This window comes from Lonchura striata, chromosome 11 (genome assembly GCF_050655825.1).
Source record: "Lonchura striata isolate lonStrDom1 chromosome 11, ASM5065582v1, whole genome shotgun sequence".
Taxonomy (NCBI): domain Eukaryota; kingdom Metazoa; phylum Chordata; class Aves; order Passeriformes; family Estrildidae; genus Lonchura; species Lonchura striata.
In genome coordinates this window covers 24,533,333-24,559,462 of record NC_140713.1, presented here as the reverse complement: position 1 = coordinate 24,559,462, position 26,130 = coordinate 24,533,333, and the positions used below count along the sequence as shown (strand labels likewise).

The 26,130-nt window shown below is 60.3% G+C and overlaps 2 protein-coding genes across 2 annotated transcripts; both read right to left on the bottom strand.

Annotated features, from left to right (window-relative positions):
- Positions 1-1,697: 1,697 nt before the first annotated feature.
- On the bottom strand, positions 1,698-17,684 carry TCF25 (TCF25 ribosome quality control complex subunit). The gene is made up of 18 exons (XM_021526954.2): positions 17,482-17,684; positions 16,557-16,751; positions 15,183-15,257; positions 13,366-13,487; positions 12,688-12,753; positions 11,481-11,563; positions 10,928-11,058; positions 8,083-8,182; positions 7,674-7,767; positions 6,781-6,873; positions 6,201-6,306; positions 5,746-5,905; positions 4,431-4,518; positions 3,703-3,861; positions 3,066-3,156; positions 2,800-2,879; positions 2,075-2,147; positions 1,698-1,936 (listed from the first exon to the last, which is right to left on the bottom strand). The coding sequence occupies exons 1-18, from the start codon at positions 17,659-17,661 to the stop codon at positions 1,775-1,777; spliced, it is 2,058 nt and encodes a 685-aa protein (XP_021382629.1). The 5' UTR covers positions 17,662-17,684; the 3' UTR covers positions 1,698-1,774.
- A 533-nt stretch (positions 17,685-18,217) lies between these two features.
- On the bottom strand, positions 18,218-25,509 carry SPIRE2 (spire type actin nucleation factor 2). The gene is made up of 15 exons (XM_021526985.3): positions 25,238-25,509; positions 22,237-22,274; positions 21,701-22,060; positions 21,357-21,437; positions 20,994-21,158; positions 20,837-20,923; positions 20,619-20,727; positions 20,374-20,543; positions 20,144-20,294; positions 19,918-20,051; positions 19,540-19,674; positions 19,389-19,456; positions 19,255-19,282; positions 18,925-19,040; positions 18,218-18,834 (listed from the first exon to the last, which is right to left on the bottom strand). The coding sequence occupies exons 1-15, from the start codon at positions 25,449-25,451 to the stop codon at positions 18,618-18,620; spliced, it is 2,073 nt and encodes a 690-aa protein (XP_021382660.1). The 5' UTR covers positions 25,452-25,509; the 3' UTR covers positions 18,218-18,617.
- Between the last annotated feature and the right edge of the window lie 621 nt (positions 25,510-26,130).

Here is a 26,130-nt window from a genome sequence, read left to right as displayed (position 1 = left end):
GTTGTGTGCCCGCCGGGACCCTCCGGTGTGGTGGCCGCTCTCTGTGCCAGCGCTGCCCGGCGTCCCACGCCCGCCGGCCCAGGGTGCTGGGGAAGAAAGGGCCCTTTCTCTGCCCCACTTTAAAGCGGCTCCCGCAGCTCCTCCTCCGAGGAGGGTGGGCACCTGCATGAGGGAGGCACCCCGGCAGTGAGGGGGGCCGCTGCCGTGACCGGGGCTGGGACGCGCCCAGGATGACCCTGGAGAACCCGATTGCTTGGGATCACCACGTGCCCAGGGGTCTCAAATGCCCTGGGGTGCTCCGTGCACCTTGGGGGTGCTGCCACAGGGGTCCTCTGTGCCCTGTGGGACTGTGCACCTTAGGGTCCTCACGTGTCCTGAGGTCCTGGGTCTGCTGGGGGGGACCCCTGAAGTCTGGGGGCCTGCAGATCTTGAGGGGTCCCCTGTGCCCTGCAGGCCTCTGTGTCCTAGGAGGGTCAGCGTGCCCCCTGAGACTCGTGTCTCGGGGGGTCCCATCTGCTGTGGGGATCATCCACCCGCTCCCTGAGCTATCCACACACCTTGGGGACCCCCGCAGGACCCTCTGCACGATCCAAGCTGTCCCACGCACTGGGGCTGGGAGGGGTCCCATTCCCACAGCCCCAGGGAAGATGTTGTACAATAGGGCAGGCATGGGACGCGATAGGGATCGTCACAGGCACCGTTAAATAAATGGGATGCTGCAGAGCCCGGCGCCGCAGGGATCCCAGGCAGGCCGTGGGGACAGGACCCATCTGACCATCATGTGCCTTAGGTCCGTGTTGATGCCCGGAGCCTCGCGGCTGCCAAAGAGCCATTCACAGCTCCTCGAGCAGGCTGATCCCACGGTTACCCACTTCCGCTGGGAAGCCCTTCCCTCTGGCATGGGTGAACGTGGCTCTGCTGCACACACCGGGCACGGGGTCCCAGGCTGCCCCAGGGCCAAATTCCGGCGACGGGATCCCATGGGATTTGGATATAGCAGTGGGGAATGGAGCCAAGGCAGGCTAGCTTGAGACTCGGGGTCTGCACACTCAGCTCAGCTACAGCCCCCAGGGAGGCAATACAGCAGAAACAGGGATTTATTCTGTGTATTCACCATTACTCAGCAAAAAAAGGGAAAAAAGCTTTACGGGAACAAGGATGAGTCGAGGTTTGAGTGTGGCTTACCTCGATCCTTACTCTAGAAGGTGAGAGAATAAAGGATAGACAAACAAAGAAGAGGGGAAAGATTTCTTCTCAAAACATAATTACAAGGCTGAAAAAGCTGCTCTGTGCATAATTCTAGTGGCACAGGGGACTCTCAGACCTTTGGAAGGTTCAGTGTAGTGAGGGTGCAGAGTATTTTGTGGAGGGAAGAAAGCTCCAGGCTACGGGAAATACAAAGGAACTGAAGACGAGGGCAACAAAACCCCTCTGGGAATTAAGGACAAGAGGCAGGAGAACAGGGAGGGGAATAGGATGGAAATTGTGTGCAGAGGAGGCCAGAAGGGGACTAAGCTGTCAGGGGGACAAGGGACAGCTGCTGTTGATTAGCTCGGACATGCTCAGCCAGCCCTTGTCCCCTGTTGAGAGAGGGGCCCTGGGCAAAGCCCACGGCTGTGGCTGCAGCCCCCCTCCCTGGATGGAGACCGTGCCACAGATGCAGCCCCCTCCTCAGAAGAGCCCGTTCCCACAGTGAGTCCGTTTGCGTGACTTTATTGGAGTGCGGCACAAATCGGGGGTGATGCCAGAGGGTTTGGGGAGAGACACCCCGGGCTCAATCCCAGTCGCCGTCGCCCTCGGGATTGTCATCGCGGGGGGGCTCCTGGAACTGGATGTTGGCCAGCATGTCCCGCATGGCCGCCATCAGCCTGTTCACCCCCTGGTTGAGGTCCTGCGCTGCCCTGGCCTCGTCGTCCCCGTCGTGCCGCATGTCCCCCTACGAGAGAGCGGCACCGTGGTGGCGCTGGCAGGGACAGCACCGCTGCCAAATCAGCACCAGGCTGGCGCCAGCAGCAGCTCCTGGAGCAGGAACACCATGGGGGAATGGTGCACCCAAATCCCAGCGTGCACTCACCTGCAAGTTAAAATTTGGCAACAGAGAGCGGAAGAAGAGGGATAAAGTGCTTTCGTTGGAGGGATGGCTTGTCCTGGAAGACACAAGGGGCACCATGGTGAAGGTACAGCTCAGTTTGTGACTCCTCACTGGGATGTGGCGGTGCTGGGAGAACCATGTGCTGCTGGAACCAGCCCTGAAGGAGGGAACTGGGGAGTTCCAATGAATTCAGGCAACTCTGAGCAAACCAGCCATTAAGAGCACAACCAAGGCCAGGTTGGAAGGGTTGGAAGAGCAGCCTGGTCTACTGGAAAGTGTCCCTGCTCATAGCAGGAAGTAGAATGAGATGAGCTTTAAGATCTTTTGAACCCAAACCATTCCAGGATTCCATGATCCTACCAGCTCTACCTGAGCGGATTGATGTGGAACACACACGTGGCATCACCCCAACACCAGGACTGGCTGGATTTAAATTTCCATTTACACCAAATCCTCCCAGTCAGCCGTGGCCTGGGTTTTCCCTGGCTTTTGCCCTGTGGCTGGGAATGGCCAGTGGTGATCATCATGGGAAGCAGCAGGACCAGTCCAGCCTGTAGCTCTGCCTGCCTGGAGCACCAACAGCTCTTCCTCTGCCACGGAGGAGGATGCCAGCACCGAGTGCCCGTGTGCAGCGTGGCCTGGGGCTGGGGGCACGCCGGGAACACGGCCGGCGGTGCCAGCACAGGCGCTGCCGGCGGAGCTGGTACCTTTCCGGTCGGGTGTAGGAAACAATGGAATCCAGGGGAGGGAGGGGGTCGAAGTCCATCACTGGCTGGGAGGTCACCTCCTGCAGGGAGAGCAGAAAGGAGGGATGAAAGAGAAAGGAAGGAATGAAGGAGAAAAGAAGGGATGAAGGCTGTGTATCCAGCAGTAGCTAACATGGGCGCCCACAGAAGCCACGTCAGAGCAGGGGGACACAAGTGCCACCACAACACATGCAGGCACAGCTCCTGTGTCCCATCAGGCCCCTCACCAGAGGCAGGGCTGCCGTGGCCTCCTTCATCTCCGAGAGGATGATGTGCCGGTAGATGTTCCTGGGAGCGCTCTGGTACCGGATCTTCCTCCTGAGGCGGGGAGGGGACAGAGCAGTGAGCCCTGAGCAGGCACATTCCCATTTCTGCTGCTCCAGGTGCAGTGTCAGCAGCTTCCCTGGCTCTGGGGGACAAGGCTATCTTGGATGGAGCTGGCTTAGAGTGAGCCAAAGGGGTGGGAGCTGCTGAGCTCCGGAGAAAGAGCAGAGAGCTCAGGAATGAGTAGATTGACCTTGGTTTAGGACACCTGATGGCTCTCTCCTGTTTCTCAGCACTGGGAAGTGTTTCTAAGCTGTCACCTGTCCTGGCCATCCCTGCCCTTCCAGGCCACCCCTCCACCCTCTCCAGGATGTTTCCAGGGGCAGTGCAGGATATGCAGTGCAGGTGCAGCTCTACATTCCTGTCTGTGAAAAGCATGGAAGAATCACTGCCTTCCTGGCCCTGTGCTGTGACCTTTGCATCAGAGCAGCAGCTATGCCAGCCCTGTCCCTGGCACAGGAACTGCTGCTGCCCAGGACAGACCCTCTGTCCCACTCTGTCCCTGGCACAGGAACCCTGCCCTCCATCCTCTGTGCTCACTTGTGCTCGGCCTCCTGCACCAGCGTGTCCTGGGCGTCCACCATGTGCAGAACCTCGTGGACGTGGGGCTCCAGCCAGGCCATGACAGCCGGGTCCTTCCACAGGGCGTGTGTCCTGCCCACGTACAGGGACGTCAGCTGGTTCAGGGCGGGTGACTGGCTATGGGAGATGGCTGTTACTCACGGCACCCTCCTCCTCCTCCTCCTCCTCCTCCTCACGGGACAGTGAGGGCTCAGCTCTGCGCTGGCCTTTGGCGTGGGAACACAAGAGGACTCGCATGCTCCTGCCTGGATATGGCCATCCACCTCCACAAGAACTTCTGCCTCCATCTAGTTTTAGGCTAAGCAAAGCCATGAAATGAGGGAACACTGCCCTGGCCTCGGGGAGAGCCTTTGCACGCTGAGGAAGACCACGTGTCAAGGGAACGCAGACTGGTTGGAGACAGCCTGCCCTTCGAGGACACGCGCGTCGCTCTCCCTCCCTGCACACACCAGCAGCCTCTGGGGTGAACTTCTGACCCGTCCACCTTGAGGTGAGGTGGGTCTGTCAGCCCGATCCAGAGGCATTATGGAAATCCATTATCAAAAGGATTATCAAATGAGGCATTATCAAATGAGCCTGCTCAGGGAACCCAAACAAGCTCCTCCATTAGCTGTCTGAGCATGCAAGATCCCCGCCACCAGCAAAATCGATCCCTTCCCTTTGCTGAGAACATCCCCAGGCCTTACCTGATCTGGGCATTCAGCCCAAAGAAGGGGTGGGAGGCCACCCTGGCATCAGGCTGCACACTGCAGTGATCCAGCAGTGGCATCAGAACTGCGAGACAAAGCAGAGAACTTGTCTGGACCTGTTGGTAAGGGGCACTGTGGGGTGGGGTCACCAGGACCCTCTGGGGCACCAACGAGGACACAAGGAGGGGAGGAGGACACTGCTGGTCCCTGTGCCCTGAGCGTTATTTCAGTCACCCCAACAAGCAGCCTAAAAGATGCTTCCAGCCCCCACAAACTGAATCTCTGCTGGAGAGCTGGTTCTTCCTGCTGCACACACCCTCCCCTGGGCCTCAGGGCTGTGTGCTCCTTTCATGGACAGCAGCACCCACAGGATGAAAGGGAGAGTGATGGGCACCCATGGGGGGAGCACATCCAAAACAGAGCTGTGCCTTGGAGGGAGAGCCAAGGAGACTGCCTTGTCCTTGCTCTGGGCAGCCCTAAGGAAGTGAGACATCTCCCTGCTCCAGTATTCCAGCTCTCACCCTGCCCCAGCCTGCTCACCCCTGACCATTGCTGGTGGAGGAGCATCACCTGCTCTGGGGAGGACAGAATCATGGAACCACAGAACTGACAGGCTGGAAAAGCCTCTAAGGTCATTGATCCCAACCATTCCCTCAGCACTGCCAAGGCCACCCCTAACCCATGTCCTCAGGTGCCATGTCCACATGGCTTTTAAGTCCCTCCAGGGTTGGGGACTCCACCACTGCCCTGGGCAGATGTGCCAGGGCTGGACAACACTTCTGGGGAAGGAACTGTTCCAAATATCAAACTTTGAGGCTGTTTCCTCTTGTCCTCTTCCTGTTCCCTGGGAGCAGAGCCTGACCCTTCACAGCTGCACCCTCCTGTCAGGGAGTTGTGGAGAACCAGAAGGACCCCCTGAACCTCCTTTTACCCAGGCTGAGCCCCCCCAGCTGTCTCAGCTGCTCCTGATGCTCCAGCCCCTTCCGCAGCTCCGTTCCCTTTCCCAGACATGCTCCAGCCCCTCAGTGTCTGTGCTGGGGTGAGGAGCCCACAACTGTACTCCCCCCACCACACTGGGCACAGGCACTGCCTGACTGCTTCTGCTCTGACTCAGGGCTGCCTCCTCAAAGGCCCTTGGCAAATTGCTGCCTGCCAGGAATCCAGTTCTGCCTGCCGGGAATGCAGTCCCCGCTCTCCCAGAGGACAGCGACAAAGCCCTGGAGGATGGCCTCACCAAGGATGGCCTCACCAAGGATGGCCTCACCGGGGATGGCCTCACCAGGGGGACAGACTCACCAGGGGACAGACTCACCGCTTGGGAACATGATGAGCGCGAGCTGGATGAGCCGGGCCGCTCGCTCCCGGGCCTGGCTCCGCTCCAGCTCCGGGCGCTCTTCCTGCTGGCTCAGGAAGAAATAGGCCAGTGGCACCGAGAAGGCAAAATTGGGCAGCTGGGACAGATTCCGGTGACTCTGCAGGATCAGGGAGAGAGAGTTACCGAGAAATGACGCTGTGCAGCAGAGCTGGGCTGTGCGGGGTCGGGGCTCTGCCTGCTGGGGTTAAGTGAGCTCCCAGCCACTGGCTCGGTGTGCTCGCAGCTGAGTGAGCAATTCTGAGTTCTTACAACTACTTGCAGGACCCAAAGATTACAGGAACCAACAGCCCAGCCTTTATGGATCATTCCAATGCTGCTAGAATGGCAGCTGGGCTGTGAGAGCCTCACCTGGTGGGCAGCACCCCAGGCACCCTCACCTGCTGGGCACTCACCTCCCACTCCTGGAAGAGGCGGGTCAGGAAGGTGTATTCCCTGGCCCGGAGGGACAGGAAGTCGATCAGCAGCAGCACACAGAGCGGGTCATTCTCAGGATCAAGGCTTGGGAGCAGGGGGAAAGAGAACAAACTCAGTGTCACAACAGCTGAGAGAGCTGCCCTGATTTCTGAGTCAAACAGCCTCTCCCAGTGACATCCAGTGACTCAGCAAGTGGAGAAAACAGGAACACATCCCGCATGGCCAGCGGGATGACAGAGAGGTGCTCTGTGTCCCTGCAGAGGGGACAGTCCTCTGCCACCAGGGAGGATCAGTGGCCACAAACTGAGTGGGTTGAAGCCACTGCCACACTTTGCTCTGCTGAGCCTCCAAGCTCAGGCCACAGTTTGGCAGTCACAGGCCACCCAGGGCCCCTCCTCACCCATCACCTCTCCAAGGGCACCAGGAGATCCCCAGCACGGACCCGTGCAGCTCTAAAGGGTGGGAATGAGCCCATAAAAACCCAGGAGCAGCAGAACCTGTCTGGGGTGACCATCCCGCCCCAAACCCAGACACTCCACCCTCGGTGGAGGCACCTACCTCAGGATGAGCTTGCAGAACTCCAGGGCTGTGCGGGGACAGCCTCTCTTCTCCAGGAACATCAGGTGCTTGAAGAGAGCCAGGAAGAAAGCCCTGCATGGAACAGCAGCAGGACTTAGAGGCCAGATGTGGAAAGGAGTATTTTGTGTCACTCAAAAAAGGGGACACACTCATAAAGAGCTCCACAACCCCAAGCATCACATCGTGGTGTGGCGTGGGGTGCCACAGACCCCCCGCCATGTTCCCATCACTTGTTTTTGTTATCTTTTTTGCAAGAACAGGAACAGAAAACTCACGACCTGCTCTGGAGACCAGGACCAAGACAAGTAAATTCCCCCAAGTCCACACCCTGCCTTTCCCAGGGGTGTGGGGACAGTGACACAGAGTGGGGGGGCCCAACACCTGAACTGGTGGTACAGGTCACTGATGGCACAAAGCGTGTCAGGCAGAGGGCCTGAAATGTGAGCACCCTCCAGGTACAGCAGTTTGGGAGAGATGGCTTGGGTCAGCTGACTGGAAAATTCCCAGAATAAAGTCACCTTTCCCAGCAGCTGCAGAGCTGGAGTTACATAAAGATCCAGGCTGGGAGGAGTGTGAGTGCTGGAAACACACAGCAAGGATTTTTGTGACCATTTTGGGCTAAGGGTTACTAATGGCATGAGAAGGATATGACAGGGAGGGACAGTTCCTGCTGCAGGAAGGTATCCCTCGGGAAAAGGGATGCCTTGTGCTGAAGCTTCTGTGCAAGAGCTGCCTGTGCTCCAGCACCATCCCAGGAGCCCCCACCAGAAAGGGACACTCGGGGGTCTCCCTGGATGAGCAGCAGTGGTGAATCTGGTGGCTGTGGCCAAAGGAGCCCCAGCTGAGCCTCCCTGCTGCCCAGCCCTGCTCACCTGTTCTCTGGGCGCCGGTAGTCCAGCCTGCAGGTCCCGCTGGTGAGGCTGAACACGGGGTGGAAGGCGCACTCCAGGCTGTACAGTGCCCGCTCTGGGGACAGCAAGGTCAGTGCCAGGCCCAGGGCAGGGACACCACCCCAGCACAGCACTGCCCTGCCCTTGCTTCAGCCCGAAAGAGAGGAAAGCAGCTCATTCCCAGCCCAGCGAGGCACAGAGTTACTTCACACAATGTGGTGGCAACAGCTACCAGGGCAGTGAGCGCTTCCACCTTAGATCACGCTCTGGGTGGGAAAAGGAACCATTCTGGGATTGGGGTTGGTCCAAGAAAAGCCAAGCTCCTGCCCTCCACTGCCCCTGCCAGGGAAGGATTTCACACCAACACATCTGCTCCTCACCTCACGCTTACCTATGAGATCCCGGGCCATCTCCTGGTCCTCCTGCATGCGGCACACCTCGCTGAGCTGCAGGAGGGAGTCCACGTGGTAGGGGTTCATCTGGAGCAGCAGCTGCACAGGGGCATTGCAAAGACCCTGTCATTACCAGTGGCTCAGGAATTTGGTCACTGGTACCACCCAGCAGCCAGCTGCGACACACAATGCCAAGAGCTCCCTTCATCCCACCCTGCCAGATCCATCCCCAAGCTGGAAGGGCACAAGGAGCTCTGTCTCCATGTAGGATGGGAGTCCTCAGTGGCAGCCTCCCCTGGGCAGTTCCCTCCCAGCTTTTCCAGCAGAGGCCTTTGCTCATCTTCACTGTCCTCCTCTAGATCTCTCCCAGCTCCTCCATTTCCATGGAAAGCAGAGAATGAGATGCAGGCACTGTTAAAGGTTTGTTTTTTTATTATCTATCCCTCAACAGTTTTGAGCATTTGGTCAGGTTTTGCATTCTCTGGATACTGAGAGGATATTTGGACACATCTATTACAAATCCAGGAATCAGCAATAGTAATGGATAATAATAATAAACATTTACTTCCAGGCTTCAGAAGAGAAGTTTAATCTAAAAAGTTTCTCAATTAACTAATTATATTATAAACAGGCTTTTGTCAAATACTTAAAACCTCAGTTCAGTAAAAAATACTGAAGCTTCAAATCTTCTCACAGTTTGGGGATTTTTTTTTCTCCTAAAACTGAAAAATAAAGCTTCCAAAACTCCAAAAGTTTCCATCTGCAGGGTGGGGACCCATGGGGCCACCAACAGCACAAAGACTGGATGTTCCAGGCTGGCCCAGCCCAGCCTGGAGCCACTTGCCTGATGCTTAACCTCCTCCTTAAGGGGTAAAACTCTTAAGCTCTTTTCCAGTCTGTTTTTTGGGGGGACATGGAGCACTGTGATGGAAAAAAGCCAAGAAAAGTTCACCAAGGGTAACCTTTGAACCTACCAGCAAGTGCAGAAAAAAACTCTCACTGAACAAGAGGCTCCCCAAAAGTAATGGTTTATGTGGTGAAACCACAGCAACAGGGCAGAGCTGGGCTCCAGCCATGCCAGGACTGTGGTGACCATGGACAAACTGTCTGGAATTGCCAAATCCATCTGTTAGATCTTACCCTTGATAGAAAAAGGGAAGACTTCAAGCTGCACAAATGTCCTCAAATTTAGCCAGACACCCTAAGAGGGTCAGAGCATCCAGATTAAAACATCATGGAAAGCCTGTCCTGTGTGGGGGATCGAGCTTGAGCTGTCCTTGGGACACTCACTGCTGCACAGGAATTACCTTGGCTCATTTAATCCAAATTCCTCAATCCAGGCAGAACTGCTGAGCTGGAGAGAGCCACACGGCCCTGAGCAGAGGGTGGGAAAGCAGAAGGAAGTAAACTTTATTCTGCAGACAATGGGCTCTTTAAAGAACATCTCCAGGGCATGTATCCCAGCTCATGTGGCCAGACCTTTCAGAGAAACATCCCTCAGTTATGGTTTAATTGGGTGCAGAGCAATTTTGCTGTTGCCTATCACTCCTAACTATAAATGTTACCATACAGCTTAATGAGCTCGGACACGCATGAAGGGCTCCCAACACAAAAGCCTGTTCTGCTGAAATACCAAGAAAAGACACATTTTTCATCCTTGCAGGGGTTTATAAATAGAACAGCTGTGAGTTTGGATTGCCAGTTCACGATGGGTTTAGACAATATTCCTCCTTTCCCAGCTAAGAGCTGAGACAAGGGGGCTTTGTTCCCACCCTTCCAGCCAAACGGACTGTTCCTGTGGGCTCCTCTCTCAGAAGGTGACCTGGCACGTGCTTGGCAGAGCCACCAAGGCTCAGCCACCAGCCCTCCTCTGTACCAAGGAGGTCACTGATTAACAAGGTGACAGCACAGCTCAGCACTCGGCACTGCCTCCCCCCACACAGAGGGACACGGGGATCTACTGTCCAAACAGGTCCTAAAAGCCCAAACACAACTGGAAATAAATAATCCAAAGCTCTGCAGAGGGATCTGGACAGGATGGATCAAGGGGATGAGGCCAGTGGGATGAAGGTCAACACGGTGACATGCTGGGTCCTGCTTGTGAGTCACACCAACCCCCTGAATGAAACAGGCTGGGGGAAAAGTGGCTGGGAATGGACCTGGGGGTGCAGGAGACAGTGGATGGACACAATCCCAGGTGGGCACCTGGCCTGTGTCAGTAACGGTGTGCCCACAGCACCAGGGCAGTGCTCATCCCCTGTGCTGGCACTGCTGGGGCACTTCCAACCCTGGGGGCAGTTCTGGGCCCCTCACCCCAACATAAACATCAAGGGGCTGGAGCATGTCCAGGGAAGGGCAACAGAGCTGGAAAAGGGTCTGGAGCAGCAGAAACAGTGGAGGGAGCTGGGGGGGCTCAGCATGGAGAAAAGGAGGCTCAGGGGGAACCTCTTGGCTCTGCACAACCCCCTGACGGCAAAGGGGAGCTGGGAGGGCAGGTTCTGCTCTCAGGGAATGGGGACAGGACAAGAGGAAACAGCTTCAAGCTGTGGCAGAGGAGGTTCAGGTTGAATATTCAGAGCAATTCCTTCTCCCCAGAAGTGTTGTCCAGCCCTAGCCCCAGTCTGCCCAGAGCAGGGGTGAATTCTCCAGTCTTGGAGGGATTTAATAGCTGTGTAGATGTGGCACTTGGGGACAAGGGTTAGGGTGGCCTTGGCAGTGCTGGGGGAACAGTTGGCTTAGAAGCTTTTCCAACCCAAATTATTCCATTGGAATGCATCAGCCCAACCTCCCAGGGAAAGGGGCTGCAGGAACACAGGAGGGAACAGCACGACCAACCCAACGTACCACAATGTTGTTGGGGTCCATGGACTCCACAGCGTCCAGGAACTTGAACTGGACCTGCTGGTACTCACGGTGGTGCTCGAAGGTGAAGTGCTGTACCCCCCTCCGGGTGTCCAGCAGCTGCATGGTGATACCTGCAGGGTGCAGGGGAGACCTGGGTACCCCCAAAGAACCTCCTCTGCTCTCTCACAGCATCGCTGGGTCCAGAGACACACGTTTTTGGAAACTCACAGAGAATTTCACTCTTTTCCCTCTCTCGTGAGTCCAAGTCCCAAACCCACCCAAAACACCCAGGCCCCTTGTTCTCCTCAGGGATACTTCTCATTATCCAGCAATTCTGCTGCTAAGATGGGAAGCACCCATGCCCTGCTACCTACAAAAGAGGGGGAAACGAATCCAAATCGTAAGGTACCACTCCACAGAGCTCTCTGTTGAGGCAGGAGGGGTATTTCCACCAGCTGAGGAGCAGTTCCCTCTTAGATTCCATGCCCTCAGCAGCATCCATGTCACATGGGCCAAGGGCTACGAGGGCAGGGGGCAGCCCCAAAAGCCTCACCTGTCTTGCTGTAGCGTGGCCAGGTGTTCTTGGGGGCTGTCAGCCACATGCTGCGGACGTACTGCCGCTGCCGCTGCCTCGGCCTGCGGAGGGGAACACACGGGTCACAACTTCTCTGCACTGACAGGAGCAGGAGGGATGGAACCATCTTAAAGGGAAAAAGGAGATCCATTTTCTTCCCCACGGACAGCTACACAGAGCTGTGCCCAGAGCTCTGTTTGCCTTCAAGACACAACACACCTGTGCTCAGGCTCTGCCTCATATGCACCATCTAGGCCAGCCAGCGCCTCCAGCATCTCCACTTCCAGAGCTTCCCTCCCTGTTTTTATCCCTGCCAAACTCTCAGCTGCCTCTGTGCTTCAAACAGCTTCCCAGGTCCAATCAAGAGAGACCCACATCCCCCTGACTCATCTCTCTTTCCAGCAGGGCCTTCAAATGTCCACTGGATTACTTTAAGCTGTACTCAAAAATGCACAATTTATTGGTTCAGGAGCAATTCAGGAGAGAGTCAGGGATCACAGACTATCCTGGGTTGGAAAAGACCCACATGGATTATTAAGTCCAACTCCTGGCCCTGCACAGGACAATCCCAAGGGACTGCAGTTCCTTCCTCAAGCACCAGATGCTCTTCCACAGACTCTCTCTCTCCTTCCACCTGTGCTGCTCCAAGCTCGGACCATTCTTGGTTTTCCAACCAACCCATGGAAGTGGGGGTTTTGTGGATGACAGTGAGCACAGTGCAGTGGATAAATGCAGAGACATCACACCCAGGGGAGGAAGAGGCTCCCTGGGCCCCTGGATGCAAGGGGCATGAAATGCTGAAAGTATTCAGGGTTCACATTCTGTCCAGAGGCTCTGGAATGGCAACAAGGGACAAATGTGGAGAAACAAACAAAAACTTATGTGCCTGCACTCTGTGAACATTGGTGAAAAGACTTTGAAGGGTAGCTTGGAAATAAATGAGAGGGGAAAGGAGCAAAAGAAAAAGCAAATGCCAGTAAAAGCTTGGAGAAGTCTTTCCCCACCTTGTACATATTGCAGAAAATACTCCTCTGTCCCAATAAGCAACTACTAAATGAGTAACACACCCTGAGCCTGGGATTACCTGCCCAGGTGAGGCACTGGGAACTCTATAAGCCCTGCCAAGGGCAGGACAGACACACCTCCTCATATTTGGAAAGGGTATAATACCAAATTCTGGACTAACCTCTGGTCCCCGAGCACAGCACGAGCCCCAAAGTATCTCTTCAACTCATTCTCTGGGTTCAAGTTTCTGAGAAGGTGGAAAGAAGAAAGAAAAGCTCCATCAGTTAAACAGTGCTACACTCAAGTCTCTCCATCAACACCCAGCAACCCAAAGTGCCTCTGGAAAACCCCCAAACTGTCACACACTCCCCACTGATCAGACACAGCATGGAGAAAAGAGACTGGAACTGCTGGAACTGGAAGGGAAAGGCTGCTCCATCATTTCTTCCTGGCCTGCTCCAGAGCTGGGGAAAACTGCTGCTGCCCTCTCCAGGGCAGCTGGAGCCTTAGCTGGGATGCTCCCAGGACAAGCCAGGCTCAGGAGCACAGTGAATCCCATCACAAACTTTACACACCAGGGCTGCTGGCACCTCTACAGAGGATCTGAGGCTGGAAGTCCCTCTGGAGACTAATCTGCTCCTGCCACCACTGCAAGCAGGCCTGGCAGCAGAGAATCCCCATCAGAAGCAAACACAGCTCCCAGAGGAGCAGACAGGATCAGGGATGTACACAACCATCCCACCCCTTTCCATCAAGGTGGGGAGCTCCTGGCCAGATCACACTGGGAAGGTCCCAGCTCCGTTCCTCAGGGAGCAGATGTCCTTCACACCAAGCCAGAGGCAGGAGGAGCCAGCAGTACCTGTGCTCCACGTAGAGCAGAGGCCGGCTGTCGGCGCTGATCCCGCCCTGGCTCTGCGGGGCCAGCCCGGGCTCCTCGATCCTCTCCAAAAGGCTCTCGATGTCCTCCAGCTCGTTGTCTTCCTTAAGAAAGGCAAAGCCAAGGCATTGATGACAGGCTGAGTCACAGCAGCCTGCAGGTCACCCAGCACAGATCACACCCAGCTGCCTCCAGCTCATCCTGATCCCTCAGTGAGGGGCTGTGGCTCTTCAGAGAGTCTCAGAATGCTTTAGGTTGGAAAAGACCTTAAAGCTCATCATGTTCCATGTCCCATGGCCAGGGACACCTTCCCACAGCAACAATGGACAAATCCCAGGGTGCTCCAGGCCCTGGCCAACCTGACCTTGGGCACTGCCAGGGATCCAGGGGCAGCCACAGCTCCTCTGGGCATCACCACTCTCCTCACAGGGAAGAATTTCCTCCCAATATCCCATCTAACCCTGCCCCCTGATAGTGGGAAGACATTTCCCCTTGTCCTGACACTCCAGGCCCTTGTCCAAAGACATTTTAAATATTGAAATAACCAACCTTCACCCTCTACTTTCCACGGAAACACCAAGTTACTGCTGTGAGCCTCATGACAAGGTCTCAAACACTCACATGACTTTAATCCAAATCTCCCGTTCCCCATTTTCCAACCACCCCAGGAATGCATCCAGCTGCTCACATCTAACAGTTATATAACACTTTAACCCTGGTTTCCCTCCATTTTCCCCAACAAACAACAAGTGACACATTTCTTACGTGCCTGTTTCACATCCTCCTCATGATGTCCATGGGTGGAACACAGAATTCCATTCAGGACACCCAAGCAGCACTGCCAGGCTGCCTTTTCAAGCTAAATTTAGCCCCTGTGTGTGGAGTGTACAGAGGAAAGGGAGGGACAATGTGCTCTGCATGGAAGTGCTGGAACAGAGGCTGTATTATCCCTCACTGGCAAACCCAACTGCCTGGGTCTGGGTGTCCCCCCAGCCTTCAGCTGGCACATGTCTCCCTGCTGCTCAATATTCTTGGATTGGGCAAGGAAACAGGCTCTCCAAAGGGGCTCTCCATCTCAGAAACTCACTCCTGAGTGGTATTCCCAGAGAGGAGGTGGCCCTGCTGTCATGGCTTAGCTATTCATTCCAGAATCCAGTGGCTCAGGATGTGGACCAAAGAATCTCCCTGGAGTGAACAGGGAGGTTGGACTCCATGATCTGGGAGGTCTTTTCCAACCTTAAGGAACCTGTAATTCTGTGGACAGTTCAGACTCAAACATCACCAGCAAACCAGCTGAACCTCACTCCTCTTGAATTAAGGAGATAAATGACTTTAATCCATCTGCTACTTCCAGCTCTGGGATCCGCAGCACTGGAAGGATGTGGAGCTGCTGGAATGAGTCCAGAGAAGGCCAGGGAGGTGCTCCAAGGGCTGGAGCTCCTCTGCTCTGGAGACACCTTAGAGCCCCTTAGTGCCTGAAGGTGTTCCAAGAGGGCTGGAGGGGGACTTTGGACAGGGATAGAGTGACAGGACAGGTTGAACAGGGCTTGGAGCAACCTGGTGTGATGGAAGGCCTCCCTACCCATGGCAGGGGATAGAATGAGATGAGCTTTAAGGTCCCCTCCAATCTAACCCATTCCAGGATTCCACGATCCTAAAGAGGCTTCTTTAACTTTAAATTTTGAAACTGCTTTTTTTTTTTTGCCTTGAATCTCTCCTACAGTCACCTCAGAATTCCCACTTTGCCAGCAGCACTGGAGGAACCACTGGACCCTGACTCAGAACACACACAGACGTACCACAGTCTCTCCTGCTGAATTTTTCTTGGTTTTCCTTTTCTTTTTTTTCTTCCGTGGCTTGTTACTCGTTGCCAGCTGCAAAGACAAAGGGAAGAGCTGTCAGCATTCCCAGGGGTGCCAGCTCCATGGGAAGAAGAGCATTTCCCACAGGAAATCAGCATGCTGAGGGTCCTTAAACGAAACCAAAATTCACCCTTCAGTGTTTGTTAGTGGGTGGAAATCAAGACACATGGAGAAAATGGAGGAAAGCACCAAAGATTCAAAAAGGGCAAAACCTCAGCTAACTTTCACATCAGTGTCTGAGGCTACAAAATCGAGAGAGAAACAAGTTCAGCTGTGCCAGGTGTGGAGGAAATGCTTCAGCCTCTTCCAGTCCCAACACCTGACAAAGGTCCAAGTGCCAGAGTGGCTCTCCCCAGAGATGCAGCTGCTTCAGCTCAGGATGCTGGGGGCATTCCCTACCCTGCTGGCACAGCTGCTCTTACCCGGACTGCACAGATGGGAAGCACATTTCCAGGCTCTAGCAGGTAACTCAGCAAGGGATCACAGCATCATGGGATGGTTTGGGGTGGAAGTGACCTCGAAGTTTATCCAGTTCCTATCCTCTGTCTAAGCAGGGACATCTTCCACTAGACCAGGTTGCTCCAAGCCTTGTCCTGGCTCTACCCAGGAGCAGCAGCTGCCTGCCAGGGCTCCCACATCCTACTTGGAGCTCTGGGAGCAGCCACAGGTGTGTCTGGCAGTGCTGGCACAGCCACCTCACCAGGTCAGGACCCCTGGAGCCACTGCTCACACAGGGACACACTGTCCAGAGCACTCACAGCCCCTGGGCTGGGAGAGGTCACTGGCACAGCTGGAATGCACAGTGGACTTTGCTCCTCTGCCACCCAAACCAGGGACACAAACCCCAAATACATAGCAAACAAGTGAGACCAGGGCCCAACCCCCTTTGCTCCCCCAGCATTCTTCTCTGGTGAGATCTGGGCATGCCTTGCAATGGGAAATTGTTAATTAAATACCCCTTTCCTTAGAAAATCCTGCAAGGAGACACTTCTGGGCTGATACAGACCACAGGAGGAATCTTGACATCCAATGACAACAAAGTACTATGGGGAAGAAGAGGTTCAGTGTTCAGCTGACACTGCTTGAAGTCCTCACATCCCCTCTGTGAGACCACTCCTCCCTGGCCCGACCCCAGCGCTCACGTGGGCACAGCACAACGCCTTCCCCGGGTGCCTCCCCTCTGCAGCCGGCAAATCCCTCTGGATCCTGCATATAAACCCAGCCCCAGCAGCAAAGTGCTCGTCCTGCCCAGACAGGAGTGAATTCCCGGGCAGGAGTGAGTGTCCCTGCCGGGATCCCTGGCAGCATTACCGTTCTGTGTGGCTGCTCGGCCTCCTGCCCCTCTCTCTGTCCATCACCGTCCGTCTCCGGAGGGCTCCCAGCCCCTTCCTTGCTCCCGTGCCTGCTCCCCTCCTGGCTCCCTCCCGCCGTGTCCTGCTCGCTGAGCCGGGGCTCCGGTCGCTCCTCTCCGGCTGCCGGCTCGTCCTCTGACTCCTCAGCTGGGATCTGCAAACACAGGGATGGAACTGCCCACGGATCTGATCCACCACTCCTCCTGCACACAGATGGAGGTCTGGACACCCCTCGTGTCAAGCGTGTCACCCAGAGGCTGCCCACAGAGGGGAGCACAGGACTCCCATGATGTGTCCCCTCACACCATGGACTCCACTCTTCCCTTGGAAGAGCTTCCAGACGTGGCCTTGCCCACGCTCACACAGCCAGGCGCCGGGGAAGGACAGGGACTGGATGGGGCTGGAGGAGGTGTCTGGGAAGCAGGACCGGGCTCTGTCACCCCAAGGACCCAGCAAGGCCCGTCTGACATCCAGCACTGGGATCCGGCAGTGCTGGGAAGGTGGCAGGGATGTTCCTAAAAACATTCTCACCAGTCCAGCTCTGACACCATCCAAACCCAGGCCTCTCTCCCATTTCCTCCCGGTCCAGCCCCAGCTGCTGCCCCCCACCCAAACCCATCACTGACCCCAATCACTGACCCCAAGTCACTGCCATACACACTGTCACCTCTGCCACCCCCTCAGTCACTGCCCCCCTGTTCCTTCCAGTACCCCCAAAGCCCGTCAGCCTCTGCTCCCAGGTCACTGTCGCTCAGCAATGTCCCGACTGCCCACCCGGCTCGGTCACTGCCCCACAGCTGACCCCCCAGAAACGTCCCCCGAGTCCCCGCCAGCCCCAGCACCCGCCCCCAGCCGCTGCACCCCGCGGCTTCGCTCCTCCTCACCAGCTCGAAGCGGTTGCTGACGCCGGCGCGGGGCGGCCCGCGGGGCCCCTTCCCGGGGGCTGGCGGCGGCCCCCCCTCCCGGGCGCGCTCCGGGCCGGGGCGGAGGCCGAGCTCGCCCAGCCCCGGCCCCTCCTGGCCGCGCTGCTCGCCCCGCAGCCGCCTCAGGGCCCGGCGCGACATCGCCCCCGCCCGCCGCGCGCCTGCGCCCGCACCGCGCCTGCGCGCCGCCCGCGCCGCGCCCGCCCGCCGCCGCCGCGCGCGGCCATTGGCGGCTGCGCGCAGGCCACGCCCAGGCCACGCCCCCCGCGCGCCGACGTCCCCGTCGGGGCCCGCGCGTGGAACGCGTCCCGGAGCGGGGAGCGGGGAAACGGGAACCGGGAACGGGGAAACGAACGGGGAAATGGGACACGGCCCTGAGACACGGGGAAACGGGGAACGGGAAACGGGGAAATACACGGGGACACGGGGCACGGGAAACGGGGAGACGCGGCAGGGCCCGGGACACGGGCGGGGACCGGGCGCAGGCTGGGGTGGGGGCGCGCGGGAGTGGGGAGGGGAGCGCAGGAATGAGGTGCGGGGCGTGCCCACGGTGCTGTGCGGGGTCACGGTGGGCACAGCCCGGGGCGGATGAGGGCTGGCGGTGGGAGATGTGCGGGTTGAAAGGTATCCCCGATCCCCTGAGAGCCCGCAGCACCCTCACCCCGCTCCCCCATCCACTCAACAGCGGCCACGCGGCCCCAGGGCAGCCCAGCGGGTTTATTATGGAGGGGACATACAGAACAGCCGTGCCAGCCCAGGGCACCCCGGCACAGCCAGGGCTTGGCACAGAAGCGGGGCCGGGGGGCGAACGCAGGGGCTGTGGGTGTCCCACAGCAGGATCCAGCCCCCAGGAGCTGCCCCGCAGCGGGATCCGTCTTCCCGGGGGGCTGTGGGTGTCCCGCAGCAGGATCCATTCCCTCGGGGGCTGGTGGCAGGGACGCACGGGGATGGCAGGGACAGCGGGAACGGGTCCTTTTGCCCCCTGGTCCATAATGTATATAAATATAGAAGCTGTGTGTATCCATCCTATGTATATATGTACATCGGGGGGCTGTGCCACCCCCGTGGCGACCTTCACCGGGCCGCCCGGCCCTTCTTCACTTGAGCCACGCGTCGCTGTAGAGGGAGCGCGCCTTGGCGTGGCGCCGGGACGCGGCGCTGGCGTTGAGCACGGCCACGCTGCGGCGGCTGGAGCTCACCACGTCGGTGACGAAGCCGGCGCAGTCGGAGCAGACGTCGCGCAGGACCGAGCCCTGGGCGTAGATGTGGGGGAATTCCTCCTCCACCCGGCGCCAGCACGGCCCCGAGAGCGAGCTGCGGCACAGGGCACCCCGTCAGCCCCCGCCGGCGGAGGAGGAGGAGGAGGAGGAGGAGGGGAACGGGGAGGAAGGCTCAGGGACTCACTGGAAGGGCTCCCTCCGGCGCAGCGGCGGGGCCCTGGGCAGCAGCGAGCCCGGCAGGCTCTCGAAGCCCAGCGCGTAGACGGGGATGTGAGCCAGCTTCTTGGAAGGCATCTTCATCTGCCGGAATGCGGGAGTCAGGGCGGGACGGGACAGCGACAGCGAAAGGGACAGGGATGGGGTAGGGATAGAGCACACAGGGATGGGGATGGGTCAGAGTGACAAGACAGGACAGGAGTGGAGTGGGATGGGGCAGGGACAGGGAGAAAATGGGGCAGGAGAAGGGCAGGGCAAGGGGCACAGTGGCACTGCTCAGACAGAGCCAGTCCCTTACCTTTAGACTGCAGGAGCTACAGACAGACCTAGGGACAGAGAGAGGTGGGTGAGAGGGCCCATTGTGGGGACCTGCTGCTGCCCTCCCAGCCCTGTGACACAGCACAGCATGGCACAGTTGGGCACAGTGCTCACCGCTTGCAGAAGAAACACGACGTGGGCCAGGAGAAGAGAGGAAACTTGGCCCTGCAGCAGCAGCAGACCTGTGGGCAGAGCAGGGTGAGCTGGGGTGGGTGGGTGTGGACACACGGTCCCCAGTCCCTCCAGCCCCCATCCCCATTCCCACCTTGCCCCTCCGCAGGCTGCTGTACAGCTCCTTGCTCTGCAGGAACTTCTCCATCTCGGCCTTGACCAGCACCCTGCGCACGTTGATCATCTCCTCCACAGTCAGGGCCAGGCTCTCCACAGGGTGGCTGAACTCCTGTGACGGGGGGGATGTCACTGCACTGTGACACAGGGCACGGTCCAGAGCACTCCTGTGCCAGGGCAGAGCCTCCAAACATGGGCAGAGCACCCCTGGCATAGGCAGAGTGTCCCAGGAGAGGCAGGCTATTTCTGGCACAAGGACCCCCCAGCCACCGTGTATCCTTGTGCCAGGCTGCCATGTGCCCACGGTCATGCTTGCCTGGTGTCCCCAGCCCCAGTGTTCCCAGCTGAAACCCACCAGCCAGAGGTGCTTGGAGCTGCTGGCAGGGGCAGCACTGGATCCATCCTCTGGCCTCTCCTCCACAGCTCCGAGGGCAGCCCGGGGCAGTGCTGGGCCATCTGGCAGCGGGTGGCAGCTGGCAGGGACAGAGCCTGCGGGGAGGGACAGGGAGGCTGTGGCCACCACCGCTGACGGGCATGGCACAGAACCCCTGGAGACAGGGACATGGCACCCCCGGGGGTACCTGAGCGGGGCCGTGGCTCGGGCTGCAGTGGCTCCGGGTCCCGTGGCACAGCCTGGTCACCCCCCAGTTGGCTCTGCAGCTGGGCCAGGTCCTGCTCCGAGAAGGAGCGATCCCTTTTCAGTGGCACCTCCGTGCCCGGAGAGTCCTCGTCCTGCAAGGCCGTGGGCACCGTGTCACCAAGGGCACCCTGGCACCCCCGTGTCTCCCCACCTCTGCAGGTTCTCCCTTGCCTCGGAGAGGTTCATCTCCTCCATCTCGGCCAGGGTGGGCGCCTTGAGCAGGACGCGTGGCCGTGGGCGCGCGGGCACGGCGCTGGCCGGGCAGCGGGACAGCTCGAGGCAGGAGCTGGAGCTCAGGCGGCCGGCGCAGGCGTGTGGGATGCAGGGCAAGGAGCTGTATCCTGCGGAGGGACGGGCTCAGCGCCGCGGGGATGGGCACACGGTGACACAGCGCAGCGGGGAGGGGACCCGGGTACCTTTCTGCTCCACGGGCCGGAGCTTCCGCTCCTGCCTGATCTCCTCCAGGATCTTCTCATGGAGCGTCCTCTGCTTCTGGGGCAGCGGCCGCAGCCGCCGCTCTGATGCCTGCGGGATACACAGATGGGACCTCAGGTGTGGCCATGGCTCAGGGGTGGCACCCATGGGACCCACCAACACTGTCATGACAGGGAGGTGGCCCGGTGCTGGCACTCACCTGCTTCAGGGGGGGCCGGGAGCGGATGAAGTCGAGTATGAGCTCGTGGGCATCTTTCTTCACCCGGGGGGGGATGTCTCCATCCACCTGGGGAGGGAAGGGGGTCAGTGCCAGGCTGGAGAGTGGCAGGAGGGGCTGGCACGGTGGCCACGCTCACCATGACCTTGCGGAGTTTGTAGTTGCGGGCACGGATGTCCTGCATGAGCATCTCGAAGGGCGTGAGCTGGTACTCGGTGGGCAGAGGGTTGAACTGCTTCTCCTGCACCTTCTTCAGCTTCACACCGTGCCGCAGCTCCCGCATCAGCTGCACCCACAGCCGGGCCTGGGGGGACACACGGACACGGTGTCAGCACCCACCCGTGCCCAGCTCAGCCCTGTGCCCAGCTCAGCCCCGTGCCCAGCTCATTCCCCGTGCCCAGCTCAGCCTCCGTGCCCAGCTCAGCCTCCGTGCCCAGCACAGCCCCGTGCCCAGCTCAGCCCTGTTCCCAGCTCAGCCCCATGCCCAGCCACACTGCTGTACCCAGTCTGTGTTGCGCAGGTTGCCCAGATCTGCCACCGGCCGCTCCTCTTCTTCCTCATCCTCCTTCAGCTTCTGCAGTAGCTGTTGGGACACAAGATGCTGTCACCTTGTCCTGGTGGCACTGAAGGTGCAGCCAGGACTGTGCCATGGGGCTGCAGCACTGAGGTGCACCCCAATTCCTGGTTCCCAGGCAGCACAGCAGTCTGGGAGAGGCTGTACGGCCAAGCACCGGCACCAGCAGCCCTGGTTGGCATGGGCAGAGGGAGCAGTGCAGCCTCCCCCATTCCTTTGTCACTGCAGGTGGTTTCCTCGGCAGGGCCCTGGTGCCAGCAGCCCACGCTCACCTCCTTGGCATCGCGGATCTTGGCGAGGAAGGCCATGAGCTCCACGGTCTCTGCGAAGAGGGCGCGGCACACAGCCTGGTAGTGCGCCGGGGCGCCGGCGGGGTCGGCCAGGCGGGCGGCGCAGCAGCGCATGGCCTGGCCGAAGGTGCGCACCGAGCGAGGCGGCCCCTCGCCCCCCTCCTCCTCCTCATCCTGCCCCCCGTAGCCCTCGTCGGCCGTGGCGCAGCCGCTGTCCTCGGAGTCGCTGTTGGTCATCAGGTCGATGAGCTGCTCCAGGCGCGGGCTCAGCTCCCGCTCCTCGTTCTCGTCCAGCCCCCAGTCCAGCGCCCGGTACACGGCAAAGCCCAGCGACTGCACCATCTGCGGGGGACAGCACCGGCTGGGGCAGCGTGCACCCGGCACCAGCTGGCCCCAGCCCCTCCTTGGTGCTGGTCCCGTCCCAGGACCTGTGACCCCCGGGCGAGGGGGGCAGGTGCTGTGCCCAGCCCACCCCGGGCCGTGATGGCAGATGGGGCAGGTCACCGGCCCCCACGTACCTGGGCTTCGGCCGAGGGCGTCAGCAGCACGGGCAGGTCTGGGGAAGGAGGGGAGAGTCACCCACGGTCCGTGCTGAGTACCCCACCCCGCATCACCCAGGGACGTGGTACCCACCCACTCCGGCCGTGGGGTGCCCACGCTGAGCTGCTCACACCCCCCGCTGCTCCTCCCCCCTTCCCTGGCTCATCTCGTATTTTCCTGGTCCCAGGGCATGGCTCCAAGGCACAGTGGGCACCTGCACGTTGAGCCCTGCTACCAGACAGTGCTGGCACAGCCTCCCAAGGCACCCATGTACCCCTCACTGCGAGGGCTGGAGGGAGCTGAGAGCTCTGCATCCATGGGGAGATGCCCCCCTGTGGGATGTGGGCACTGGCAGTGTGGACACCAGGAGTGTGGGCACCAGCAGCACAGGCACCGGCAGTGTGGGGCCTGGCAGCCACAGCTGGAGCATGGCACACACGGGGAGCCCAGGACACGCTTGTGGGCAGCTTCCCACGGGAGCTGGAGCCCAGGACACGCTTGTGGGCAGCTTCCCACGGGAGCCCTCCTGGCAGCTGCAGGAAAAGGAACACAAATGGCCTCTGCAGTGTCCCCAGGGCTCCCGGCTCTGCTTCCCTCATCATTAGCTCTGCATTGAGCTGATCAATGCGGCAGCCACCAGGATGTGCCAGCCGTGTGCCAGCCATGTGCCAGCCGTGTGCTAGCTTTGTGCAAGCCAGGAATGGACAGGAAAGGCAGCACAAGTGGTGGCCCTGCCATGGTACCACACAGAAGCCCATCAAAAACCATGTCCTGAACTGTGCCCAGCTCCCACTGCAGTACCAGCCCCTGGTGGGTCCCAGCAGCTCTCACCAGTCACTGGGGCGCAGCTGAGGGGGGAATTCCCATAGAATGGGGGACTGGAGCGGTTCCAGAGGGTGCTGCTGGCTCACCCAGCCCAGATCCAGCCCCGTGCCCTGGTAGAGCTGCAAAGCCACGTGCCAGGCTGGTGCCACCACCTGCAGTGTCACCCAGAGGCACCCAGAGCCCTCCCAGCCTCAGGATTCACTGTGAAGGCTTCACTGGTTCATCCCTGGGGAAACAGCTCAGGCTGGCACAGGAGCAACCCGGGAGCAGGAGGCGGCACAGTGGCACTGATAGGTGGCACTGGCAGATGACACCAGCAGGTGACACCGGCAGGTGACACTGGCTCCAGCCCTGCAGTGGCTCAGGACAGGGTGTGGGGCCGTTCCCGTGCAGGACCAGTGGAGCCGGTGTGGCCACGCCGTGCCCAGCCACCATGGGCACGTGCCATGCCTGTGCGTGTCCCTGCCCTGGGCATGGAGCCACCTGATGCACCCGTGTCTGCTCAGCCACTGGCACCAAGGACACACGGTGACCTCGCAGTGTCCCTGCCCAATGTGAGCGAGGCCCCACAGCGACCCCACGACACCAGGTGCCATCCCCGGTGACCTCGCTGTGGGGCGAGACGGGTGGAGGTGCTGGCCATGCTCCAAGTGCTCCTCGTGGCACCCAGCCACCCGGTGGCACCGCTGGCAGCCAGCCTGGTGACACTCTGGAACCGTCACAGCCATACCTGGCAGTGCAAGGCACCTGTGGAAGGACGGCTGGGAGGCCAAAGGTTGGGATGGCGCTGTCCCGTGTGCCACTCCCGGGGCCTGGAGTGGGGCACAAGATCCCCTGCGGTGCAGAGGTGGGTGACGGGCGCCCATGGATGTGCTGTGTGGGTGCCCACGTCCATCTGTCCTTGCTGCGTGTCCTGCAGCCCCACGGTGGTTCCAGGACCACACAAACACCCCCACACCGACTCCAGCCTCCCTGGGTCACCCCGTGCTAGTGACCTGGTTGGTGCCAGTGCGGGTATCAGTGCCACACCAGTGCCAGGCCCCCGGGTCACCAGCCCACCCCCTCCCCCATGCCCCGGGCCACCCCTTGCCCCGATAGATACCGGCAGTGCGGCTGGCACTCCCCTCGCCCGGGCTGGGCATGGGGCTCACCCTCATCCCTGCCGGTGCCACCTTCCTGCTCCCGGTGCTGGCACCGGCCCTTTTCCCTGTCCTCACAGCTTCTCTGATGACCCCCTGCACTGCTCCCCTGCTGCCGGTGCCCCGATGCCTGCCCCACATCTCCGGTGCCACTTCTGCCCGTCTGCCGCTCCGGTACCGGTTCTTCCCCGCCGCTGCCGGTCCTTCCCGCTGGGGCCTCTGCGGGTCCCCCCCCCGCTACCGATCCCCCCGGTCCCTCCGCGTCCCCGACGCCGGTGCAGCACCCCCTGCCGGTGCCGGTAAGTCCCGGTGCCGGTAAGTCCCATGTCCCCGCTCTTTGTGCTGGTAAGTCCCGGCGCCCCGGATCCCGGTGCCGAGAAGTCCCGGTGCCAGTGAGCACCGTAGGCTGCTCGCGGTGCCAGCAAGCACCGGCGCGGGTAAATCCCAGAGCCTCGCTCCTTGCACCGGCAAGCCCCGGTTCCGGTAAGTCCCGATATCCCGGATTCCGGTGTTAGCTAGCCCTGGTGCCGGTAAGCTCTGGTGCCCCCGTACCGGTAAGTCCCATTTCCCCGTTCCTTGCGCTGCTAAGCTCCGGAGCAGGAAAGCCCCGGTGCCGGATCCCAGTGCCGGTAAGCTCCGGTGCCCCGCTCCCGGCGCCTTGCTTTCGGTGCCGGTGAGCCCCGGTGCCCCGCTCCCAGCGTCGGTAAGCTCCGATAAGCCCCCGTGCGTTCCGGTGTTCCGGGGGTCTGTGCCGGTAAGCCCCGCTAAACCTCGGTAAACCCCGGTGCTCCGCTCCCGCGGTGCCGATAATGCCCAGAGCCGGCAAACACTGGTGCCCCGCTCCCGCTGCCTGTAAGCCCCGGTGCCCCGGTGCCAGCCGGTAAGCCCCAGCAAGTCCTGATGCCCGTAAGCCCGGTAAACCCCGGTAAGCCCCGCTTGGCGGTGCCGTCCCGTCCTCCCCCCGCGCGGGCGCCGCCCGCTCCCGCCCCCCCCCCCCGTCGGCGGCGGCCCTCACCGTGCGGCGGGGCGGGCAGGCGGAGGGAGCCGTCGGCGCGGAGGCGGATGTCGGCGGTGCGGAGCGGCGCGGGGGCGACGGGGGCGGCGGCGGCGGCGCGGCAGCCCTGGAAGCAGAGCGCCCAGGCCTGCTCCTCGTTCAGCGGCTGCTCGTAGCACTTCAGCACCTCCTCCAGGGACAGCTCCCGCGGCGGCCCCGCGCCCGCCCGCGCCATCGCCCCATCCCGCACCGCCGAGCGCGGGCGGGGCGCGCCGGGCGGGGGAGACGGGGCGGGGCCGCGCGGGGCCACGCCCCGACAAGCCACGCCCACCCCGGGCCCGTCCGCACCGCTGGGTGTGAGGAGGGGCGGGGCGGTGAGAGAGGCCACGCCCCCCGCCCCGGCACCGGCACCAGCACCGGCATCGGCACCGGCACCGGCACCGACACCGGCCCCACCGCAGGCACCTGCCGAGGCTTGGGACGGCGCAGGATGTACAGGGCCGGGCGGTTCGGGACGGTACGGTACGGTAACGGGAGGGTACGGTGGGGCACGGCGCGGTGAGCTCGGTACAGTCTGTCACGGCACGGTGTGGCGTGGCACGGTATGGCACGGCTCGGTACTGTGGGATATGGCTCGGGACTGTCTGGCACAGCTTGGGGCAGAATGGGATGGGGCAGTAGGGTGTGGCGTGGTACAGTATGGTACGGCTCAGGATGGCACAGCTTGGCATGGCACGACATAGCTCGGCTGTGCATGGCTCAGCAGGGCACGTCAGAGCTCAGCAGCGTGGCTCAGAGCAGCACAGAACAGCTTGGTACCGATGGCATGGCTTGGCATGGCATGGCACGGTACAGCCCAGTGTGGCACGGCACGGCACAGCACAGCACAGCTGCAGAGCTGGGAGCAGGGAGTG

What these genes read in the sequence shown, in the direction of transcription:
- TCF25 (XM_021526954.2), bottom strand. Translation starts at nt 17,661, where the DNA reads ATGTCGCGCCGGGCCCTGAGGCGGCTGCGGGGCGAGCAGCGCGGCCAG. An exon ending in TTCTGCAAGCTCATCCTGAG is followed by an intron (nt 6,307 to 6,780) that starts GTAGGTGCCTCC and finishes CCTGCTCCCAAG; the next exon opens with CCTTGATCCTGAGAATGACC. An exon ending in TGCCAAATTTTAACTTGCAG is followed by an intron (nt 1,937 to 2,074) that starts GTGAGTGCACGC and finishes GCTCTCTCGTAG; the next exon opens with GGGGACATGCGGCACGACGG.
- SPIRE2 (XM_021526985.3), bottom strand. Translation starts at nt 25,451, where the DNA reads ATGGCGCGGGCGGGCGCGGGGCCGCCGCGGGAGCTGTCCCTGGAGGAG. An exon ending in TCGTGTTTCTTCTGCAAGCG is followed by an intron (nt 19,283 to 19,388) that starts GTGAGCACTGTG and finishes CTCTGTCCCTAG; the next exon opens with GTCTGTCTGTAGCTCCTGCA. An exon ending in CGCCGGAGGGAGCCCTTCCA is followed by an intron (nt 18,835 to 18,924) that starts GTGAGTCCCTGA and finishes CCTGTGCCGCAG; the next exon opens with CTCGCTCTCGGGGCCGTGCT.